The sequence below is a fragment of the Drosophila bipectinata genome, chromosome 2L (assembly GCF_030179905.1).
Source record: "Drosophila bipectinata strain 14024-0381.07 chromosome 2L, DbipHiC1v2, whole genome shotgun sequence".
Lineage (NCBI taxonomy): Eukaryota > Metazoa > Arthropoda > Insecta > Diptera > Drosophilidae > Drosophila > Drosophila bipectinata.
In genome coordinates this window covers 6,942,461-6,952,915 of record NC_091736.1, presented here as the reverse complement: position 1 = coordinate 6,952,915, position 10,455 = coordinate 6,942,461, and the positions used below count along the sequence as shown (strand labels likewise).

General features: G+C 43.2%; 1 protein-coding gene across 1 annotated transcript; it reads left to right on the top strand.

Moving 5' to 3' along the window:
• Nucleotides 1–4,483: 4,483 nt before the first annotated feature.
• Nucleotides 4,484–6,787, top strand: Hsp60B (Heat shock protein 60B). Its single transcript, XM_017231377.3, has one exon. It carries the CDS (start codon nucleotides 4,685–4,687, stop codon nucleotides 6,656–6,658), a length of 1,974 nt encoding a protein of 657 aa, XP_017086866.2. The 5' UTR covers nucleotides 4,484–4,684; the 3' UTR covers nucleotides 6,659–6,787.
• Nucleotides 6,788–10,455: the final 3,668 nt, after the last annotated feature.

Here is a 10,455-nt window from a genome sequence, read left to right as displayed (position 1 = left end):
GCATTTACATGCTAGCAACGATCTCTTGGCAAGTAAATCAATCAAGGAGCGTTGTTTACTCAACTAATAAACTAATAACTTTACAAGAAAATAAACAAGGCTTGAGTAAAAAGTCCCTCAACACGATTGCACAAAAAGAAATTCCGCGAATTAGATAGGTTTTCTTATAGGATAGTTAAAAAAAAAGTTATACACATTTTTTAATAACAGTTTTATTTGCAAACATGCCAATTTAAAATAATCTGGTTAAATTATCTAAAAATAAATCAAATAATCAGAAGTAGCCACCAGAACCACTCTATAATCTTCTCGCTAAATCTTTGCCAGTGTAGGTTAGTAATTAAAATATTTATTTTTAAGCCAACCATGCGTGGCCCACATCCAATGCCACATTCAAGAAGCTAACAATCTTGTGAGCTGTCCAATTAATAGCGGCATATTCTGCATATTCATGATCTGTTCGATCAATAAACGTCTCCCGATTGCCGCGATCGACCCACGCCCGATCGATCTCAAAAGCGGTAACATTTGGGGGCGTGTCCCGGTATTAAACGTTATTCAAAATTATGCAAATGAAGGCAAGACATGTCAAAATGATTAAGTCTCGATGATGCTGGAGGGGTTTTGCAAGGGAACAAAACGAGGCATGAATCGAAAGACTTAGGCAACGAACTTGTTTCGGCAACAACAGGCGGAAACGAGAGAAACTCGAGAAGGGAAAGAGACAGCAGCTCACCGCCTCACATAAATTGATTCATAATTCGCATTCAAACGATTAATGCTAATCAAATTAATTAAAAAGCCGCCTAAGCAAAAATATGCATTTGGCATGATTAATGAGGCACAGATCTTGGCTCTCAGGCAATTAGGCAAGTTTCTTTTGCAATTTTTGGTTTTCATTCGCTAAATATATACTTTGATTTCGTTTCCGCCTCAGTCAAGTTCAATGACAGGCAACTTAAGAAATAACACAAAAAAAAAAAAATAATAAGCTGCGAACAAGATTACTCTAATCAAGTGTCTGACCTTAAGCGAACCTTTTTTTCGCCACATAATCCGCCAAATGAATGAACTTTAATCATATTAAGAACAATTTCCTTCGATTCGTACGTGAGGTTGCCATAATACCCGATGGCCAAAATTGTTTTCAATTTCAAAAAATAAACGCCAGAGGTGGAAGAAAATGAGAAATCGATTTTGATTACAAGCCACAGAAATTGCAATCCAATTGCCTGCCTGCCTGGAGGCGTGACGTTTTTTTTATTCAGCCTTACTTTTGAGTTCTGCCAAATTCAAGAACAAAAAACAAACACAAATCGATGGTTACACGAGTCGAGTGTGTTAATTCCACCTCCACTCAGCAAACTGTTCGGCGGCATTAAAAACCCCATACGTTTACATATCAATTTGAGTGGCAACCTGCTAGCGAGCTAAGGTGGCCAGAAAATAAATTGGAATATTTTGCACCACTACCCAAAAAAATAAAGAAAAACCCAAAAAAAAAAGAAAGAAAACCCTTCACACGCTATTTTGAGAACGTGCAAAATACTTTTCGAGTCGTGGCGCTAATCAAATTTGGAAAAAAGAACTGCGATATGGCAGCAGCGAAACTTATTCAATTACCCACTTTGCGTCTCATATGCATTCAAATTAAATTATGCTACAGCAATAACAACAATGTTGGCCATGGCTATTACAGCCATAAAGCCGACAAACACGAATCGCGTGCAGAAACAATTTAAAAAACAATCAGCTCTGCCAATGGCACCGTAAAATATATCAAAACTGCCCAAAGACCAAAAGAGAGAGAGAGCCAAGTCTAGGTTCCAGTTCCACCCACTACTATAATATCGGGGATCCAGGGTATACCGTATAGGGGGAACTGGGAACAGAAACAGCAGGGATCTCTGGCTGGCGGCCACTTTAACACTTACCCCAAAATGGTAAAAGTTTAAGTAAACAAAAGTTGAGTGGAATTTGCGAAGATGGAAATGCTCTACAGGAAGTAAAAAAAATACAATTGAAGATAAGTTAATATGAGAAAAAGTATGTTTATTATTAAAACGACAAAAATGGTATAAAAGAATTGAATTAAATATAGTTACATATATGCATTTTTGAAGAATTTAGAAAAAAAAGGGTTATATTTAATAAATTGTATATGTTACTTATTATTACCTACCTATTGTTACCTGTTGAATACTGAATACCTAGAATACCTATAATTCTGTTGCTATTTATTGTCTAATCTATATCATATAGTTCATATAATATTTTATCCTTATAATTTATGAGCCTTTATATTTTTTACAACTCGAAAATAGTTTTTATTATTTTGAAGAATATTTAATATTCGCTTTAATTTGCAAACTCCTCTTTCCCTGCCCCTTTTATGCGTTTCATTTTGATTTCATGTAAATTGCCTGTCGACGACAACAACACCAAACAACAACAACAACCAGAACAATAACAACACAGACAGCAACAATAGCACAAACATTGAAAGGCAGAGGGCAGACAGCCTCGACAATGAACAACTTCCCACACCAACCCAGCCAACTCTCTTTTTGAAGAACGAAGCTCTGCCATTGGCAGACTTCCTCCAAGAAGGGAGTGGCCTATCGAAACGGCTAAAAAGAGTCACAAGCACAGGTGAGAGGGAGAGAGTGAGGCCACGAAAGAGAGGGAGTTAGAGGACGAACCAGGCAGGGGTCGAGTCACTCGACCAGGTGAGCACGGCAGGTGTCGCCGCTGCAATTTGGTGCGATGCCTCGGCCTAATGGAAGAGTTGATTTTGAGTCAAATTAAATAAGCTACCTCTGGGATTGTTTGAATGTTTATTAGGGTTTCTGATTACCAGACCAAGAGGTGAATATATAGTGGGGATTGTAAGCGTAAAAATAGAGAAAGAGATGGAGAATAAAAGAAGACAAAGCCAGGTGAAGAAGCGACGGCAAACTAACTGATAGATGAAAAAATAAAACTACGAACTTTGAACTTAAAATGGGTGTAGGGGCTAAGAATTATTATATTTTGTCTTCCAAAATGAGTAACTTTATAGAAATGTTTATATATTTTTAAGACAAACCTTGTTTTTATCAAAGGATCTATAAGAAAAAAATAAAAACACCATTTAAAAAGAAACTATTAGATCTTTAACATGGAAATATTTTCGCACCTGAGTATTTAACCATTATAGAACTCTGATATTTATCCCGCAAATTCCACTCCAATCTAGAATCTAGATCCTAGGCCACCTCCTTACTGGTTGCAAGCCCCTTCCACTGGCCACTAATTGAATATGCATTGCTAAATGACTGTCAACTGGTCGCACACTCTCCATACCAAGTAGGTGACACCTTAAAAACCGATCCGATCAGCGATCCATCGATCGATCAGTTTGGTTACCAACGGCGGAACCCGTTCGAGCCATGTCTATCTTTGGGGGCCAAAAGAACGTTGAGTGGATGCTGATGTGGCGTAGGCTGGGAAGGATCGGGGCAATCGCAGATGCGAATGCCAATCACGCGTCAATTGCAAAGGCCAATGGCCATAAAGATGATCGTCTCCGATACGGAGAGCTGCCCAGATGGAGATGGCAATGGAGAACGCCTGTCAATGTTGATGAGTTGATTTTGCAGTTGACAGGCAGAGATCCTTAAGAAGGAGCAGCTCCGCAACACCACATTCCCCATTTCCCCCAAGTGACTAATTCTTTGAAGGAGTAGGAGGAGTAAGAGGCCCCGGAAGAGGAGCCCCATTGGAGGGCAATCTCCGCTTATCTTCACTGGTTTTACGACCCATTGTATTCGGCTATATCGTACACCCGGAGCTGTGATAAAACCATTAACAATTTATTAGTCTTGTCTATCCCCGTGTCGTCTTCTTTTGTGAGTCACGTGCTGTTGGGTGGCCGTGACTCATAGAGTCATAGCTGATCTGTTTTTGGATATTTTTGGGAGCTCATTCCGCTCACCTGCCCGCTTGGGCTCACCTGCCCCATAAGAAATTCTTCGCCTTATCGGTCTCCAATTCAATTAAGCGAACAATCAATTATGATTTGTCACGCGAACACCGAAAATAAGTCGCTGGTTTTTTGACAACACCCTCCATGGGTTTCTCGTACTCCTCGTACCGCTGGTACCTCTGATACTTCTCGTACTCCTTATCATATGACGCGGGCCTCTCTTTTCATGTTCGACATTTCTTAATTATTGATTCTATGTTTTCGCTACCTTTTGAAGATTGAAACATGTGTTCCGAGGCCTCGACTACGAAACGGAAATGAAATTAATTGGAAAAGTGCGTAAAGCGAAGGAATCTTTGCAAGCTAGACCCCAAAAACAATAGTGAGGTCACCAAACAAACAATATTTCTTTCAGAACTTTTTTGTTTCAAAAAGCTTTTCCAATTCCTAGACAAGAAACCTAGGATTTTTATGTTTAAGTACCTTCGAGAATGTATAGTCCCTAAACATTCTAAACATCTACATATTTCGAAGTGAAAGCAGGCTGCGTTCAAAACTTTCCCAATTTCTCAGCACAACCAAAGGAAATCGGCATTGTTTATATTCTCATCTTGCTGGAACAGTCAAGCTTGTCCTGATATAATATTTTTACTTTTTGAGTTTTTGTTTCGAGAATTTATTGTTCGATTTTGTAATACGATTGCTGACTCCGCAAAAATGTTTCGGTCTTGTGTACGCGATGCTATCCGCTCCAGCCGCGTCTTCACCAGGATGTACTCCAAGGAGGTGCGCTTCGGACCCGAGGTGAGGGCGATGATGAGCCGGGGCGTGGACGTCCTAGCGGACGCGGTAGCCGTAACTATGGGTCCCAAGGGACGCAGCGTGATCGTGGAACGGCCATGGACTTCGCCGAAAATCACCAAGGACGGCGTCACGGTGGCCCGATCGATTGCCCTGAAGGACCAGCACATGAATCTGGGGGCCAAACTGGTCCAGGATGTGGCCGACAATACGAACCAAGCAGCTGGCGATGGGACTACCACAGCCACAGTCCTGGCCCGGGCTATAGCCAAGGAGGGCTTCAACCAGATCACCCGGGGTGCCAATCCCAACGAGATAAGACGGGGCGTCATGATGGCTGTGGACGTGGTCAAGGAAATGCTAAAGTCAATGTCCCGGTCCGTAGAATCCAGCGAGGAAATCCAGCAGGTGGCCACCATATCGGCAAACGGCGATACCGAAATAGGGCGCATCATTGCCGAGGCAACCGATAAGGTGGGCCCCAAAGGAACCATCACCGTCAAGGATGGCAAGCGCCTGAAGGACGAGCTGACCATTATCCAGGGCCTGCGCTTCGACACTGGCTATGTGTCGCCCTTCTTTGTGAACAGCGCCAAGGGCTCCAAGGTGGAGTTTTCCAACGCCCTGGTCCTGATTACCTTGAAGAAGATCACAGCCCTATCGCAAATTGTTAAGGGACTTGAGCAGTCCCTGAAGGAGCGTCGTCCTTTGGTGATCATAGCCGAGGATATTAGTGGCGAGGCCTTGAATGCCTTGGTACTGAACAAGCTGAGGATGGGTCTCCAGGTCTGCGCCGTAAAGTCTCCCAGCTACGGGCAGCACCGCAAGGATCTAATTGGTGATATATCAGCAGCCACCGGAGCCACGATATTCGGCGACGACATCAACTATTCCAAGATAGAGAATGCCAAACTGCAGGACATGGGCCAGGTGGGCGAGGCTGTGATCACCAAGGACAGCACTATGCTGCTGGAGGGCAAGCCCAAAACGGGTCAGCTGGAGCTGCGCATCCAGCAGATCCAGGACGAGCTGGCCGACAAACAGACAAAGCCCGAGCAAAAGGATCGACTCCGGCAGCGACTCTCCGCCTTGACCAAGGGCGTGGCCGTGCTCCACATCGGCGGCATCAGCGAGGTGGAGGTCAGTGAGAAGAAGGATCGTGTGGTGGATGCCCTGAATGCCACCCGGGCAGCCATTGAGGAGGGCATTGTGCCCGGGGGTGGCACCGCCTTCCTTCGCTGCATTCCCCACCTCGAGAGAATGGAAGTGGAGAGCAAGGATCTGAAGAAAGGTGTGGAGATCATTTGCAACGCCTTGCGGATGCCCTGCCATACAATTGCCCAGAACGCTGGCGTAGATGGCGCCATGGTGGTGGCCAAGGTCATGACCAGGTCCGGTGACTTTGGATACGATGCCATGAAAGGTCAATACGGCCGCCTGATCGAGAAGGGCATTATTGATCCCACTAAGGTGGTTCGTACCGCCATTTCGGATGCCGCTGGAGTGGCTTCCCTACTGAGTACCACCGAGGTGGTGATAACCGACTCCCGAAACGACGATCTAATGGCCAAACTGGCCGGCCTGGGAGGAGGTGGCGGTATGGACGGACTGGACATGAACATGGGTGGCCTGGATGAACTTGCTGCCTTGGCGGGAATGGGAGGAATGGGTGGAATGGGAGGCATGGGCGGCATGGGCGGCATGGGCGGCCTAGGCGGTCTCGGTGGCCTCGGTGACCTCGGCGACATGGGTGACATGACAGGTCGCATCAGCGCCTCCGTTCCCAACGAAAGCGATGGACCCACTGCCGAAGAGATGAACGAAATGGTCAAGTCCATTCCCGGAATGGAGCAAGTGGAAGTCAAGGACATTGACTCAACACTTATGTAGAAGAAAAGAGTCTTCACCACAGTTATAATACTCCCATAATACTTTCATCATACAGTCCCGGTAACTTAACTTTGCGTTTTGTGTGTAACCAAAATTGATTTCGTTCTGAATAAATTGTTTTAATAGTGAGGTCTGCTTGAATAAATAAATGAAGATGTCGGAGGTTCCAGTTCAGGTTGCAATACCCATTTCCCTTCCTGCTTTACGAAAAGGAAACCCTTGACATGTACACGTCGTGACCTAGTGAACTGCGCTTGTAATGCTATCAATAATTAAGTGCCACTGCCACCTCGTCGAACGGGCGACGATGTGGCAGCCACTGGAGAAGGGATTGGACGAGCAGAGGATCCCGATCCCGGAGCACGCGGGCCGCAGCATCGAGCGTGTGGCAAGGGGCCAACGAATTCTTAATAAGCGGCGGCTGCTGCATAAATTTGCAGCCCAAAAACAAACATTCCAATCGAATGGGTTGGACGGGATCAAAAATAAAATACAGTAGAGGTTTGGTGATACCCTATGAAAAGTGGGGGAAACTGAAGTAAGGATTACAAACCTCCACAAAAAGGTAATAGTGATATGATAATAGGTCCACTTAATCTATCTAATATTTATAGAAATATCTTAGGCATACCAAGTATATTGTTGGAATCATCATACCCCTTAGAAAATAGCATTTCCCTCACAGACAGTGCGTAGCACACGCAATGCAAAAATCTTGTTGCAAGCTGTAACAAGTGGGCGGGCCCGGGAGGGAGGACGGGGTCTTGCAACATGTGCAAATGCGCGCATGCGTAATTATTGAAACAAGTTAATTACTGCGAAGGTGCCTCCAACTGCCGCGAATCGAACTCTTTGGCGACTGTACGATTAATATATGCAAGGCAGCGCATTCCAGAGTTGGCCAGAGCCAAACCCCAGCCGAATCCTTTTAAGGCCAGGCCAAGGCTTTGGCCCAGGACGGTGCAGGACAGGCTCTGGCCCAGAGCCGGGCCAGAACGGGGCAGGATTGCAGCTGCAGAAACAGCGTGATCAAAGTGTGAAATGACTTGTTGCTGTGTGATACCTGAATACAAATTGGTTGATGCCTGGCCATGGTCTATCGGTCGATCGAAAACCTTAATTAAGTTGTTCTCCGCTGATTTCTTAAGAAGCGGAATCCGTACCCATCTCCACAAACCACTAACCACTGACAAATGGCTATGAGTTCCAGATAGCCAGCTAAATTATCACTAAGCTCTATAATGGACTCAATAGACTTTGAAATTAGTTCTGTGTTTCTATTGACCTCTAAATTGGTAATTGCTATCTTATCACAGTCTACTTAGGCTTTCGGACTTAAAAAAAGCATAAAGATTAGTAGTAATAAGGTTTAAAGTTTATAGTATTAAACTAAAACTCCCCTTAAGACTTGTGAAATCGAACCACCATAAACTAATAAATAATCTTCGTATGACTATTTTAGTTTTAATAACTCAGTATCAACTAAGTTAATTAATTTTCTTAATAATAGACAAAAGATTCCTGATAAAATAAAACTACAAGACGAAAAATAACTACTCAAAAAAATATATAACCTCTCAAGTTATTTATTGAATGGCTTGTCATAATTTCGTACTAAAGAACTCGACTTTGTTTAATTAAAAAGCATATGAATGTTGTGTTCGAACTGATAAGAACACGACTGTGATTAGGTGATGGCTCACCTCGATGAGTGTCCAAAAAAAAAACCTGGTAACCAAAAACCAGGTGAGATTATCGCACTTCGGGCACGGACGTCAATCATATTCAATTAAAATCAATTGTCTGTCGTTTTACGCTAGAAATAAATAAATAAGTGACCAAGCGATGACCTCGTTTAACGATTTGATTTCACTTGTTCGGGGTGGTTGAGTACCTCCACCTCTATGTACGATTGAAACTTTCCCCAACCTCTAAAATTGGCCGATAAAAATCATCTGGGAAGGTTCTCTTGTAATTCTGATACGGAAATCGGAGCAGCACGCGTTATAACAGATGGCAATCAAAGCCCCAGTCTCGATCTTCAATTAGCTAATAGAATAGAAAAACCCAGCGTCTCGAAATAGAAAAAAATACCTACTGAGCCAAAGATAGCCAAGATCAAGGGGTGCCTTTGTTATGGCCAGCTAATTATGAGAGTCCATCAATTAATAATAAAAGGAGTCGCCTTGGTAGTTCCACTTTATTTGCATTTTTAATTTCTTCTTCCTAATTAAATATTCATCTCTGTGTGTGCATCTCACGCTGTGTCACTTTTATGGCTTTTGATTTATTCGAATATCTCTGATTAATTGAAGCCGACTCCAAGGTGGGGAGAAAGTCTTTGAGACGAGGAGGCAGAGAGCCAGAGATTCTCCAGCTACCATTAGGGCTCGTTAAGAGAGTTTAAACTTTAAAGTCCCAAGGTGTGCGTCCTACATTCTCATTTGCTACGGTTTATTTTTACGCTTGAGCCGCATAATTTAATAACCCCCGGGATCGGACGGCTATATGTAGATGCATATGTTGGTATATGTGCTGGCCCGTTTCGAAGACAAATGGGTTTATTATAAGTATGATGGCTCGAAAAATTTATGCGCGCTATTAAATTGTTTATTAAACGACCGCAGCACCCAGCCTCAAATGGCGAAAAATAAATCGCTTTTCACTCTACACAGTTTTTTTAATTCTCCTTCTCTGAATAAAATGGGTAAAAAAAAAAAGAAACAATTTTAGAGAAGCTACTGCTTGGGCTGTTGATGAACTCATTTGTCAAAGTCACCGGACTACCGAAGTTCCTCCGAGGTAACCTCAGTCCATCTATTTAATTACCAATATATGTTGGCAAGTGGCTTCAGCATAATTGCATTGGCGTGCACCACCTCCTTGGCTGGAGGTCTCTAAGTACTGGGATACAGTGGAGCTAGCGAGTGGAAGGAGGGACTTTGCTAAAAAAATATTAAATAATATTAAAGAAAACTTTTAAATATATCTTGAAAATATTTGTAGCTTCGGAGAATCAGATTCCTTTGGGAATATATTTTGAATGCCTTCTACCCTCAAAACGATCCTAAAACCTAAAAACAACAGTACCCTATTTTTGTAATACATAAATCCCTATTTTAATTACGTTTCCTCTAACAATGGCTTCTCTAATTTTCCTCTTAGTCATTGTTCACTGTACCGTAAAGAAGGTTTGGCGACCACCAAGTTTGATGCTTTGCGAAACGGAAGCCAAGCTTAGCGCGAAATTTAATTTAAGTTTCGAGCTCTGAGAAGGTTTTCCCCTTCCTTTTTTTTGTATTTTTCTTGCAACTCATAAATGAAGGGGGCTTCTCCGCTTATACCCCTTGCCACGCCCCCTCTCATCCTGGATGACTGACGGACTGACGGATCGGCTGACAGGCCACGTATGAAATTTACATTCATTAGCTCGTTATCAATCTTTATGCCCCTCGTTGGAGGCCTACAGTGGCTTGCGGTTTCCTTTGGAGCCTGCAACTAATTACAAAAAGTAATTATTCGTGAACTCTTGTTAATGCCACAAAGGGCGCCAGGAGGTGGCCTGTTGGGAGTTGGGCCAGACAGAGGGCTAGGAGCGAAGGTGGCGCGAAATCAATAAATTTAATATGCAAACTGAAGATCGATTCAGAGGAGGAACAAGTTGAGGAAACAAACCTAGATTAACGAGTTGCAACTGCAACTCAAAAAGGGGTGTGCCCCAACGTACGGAAGCCAATTGGAAAAACATAAAAATAAAATAGGCAAATGAGGAAGAGAAGAAAAAGAGGAAAGAACGC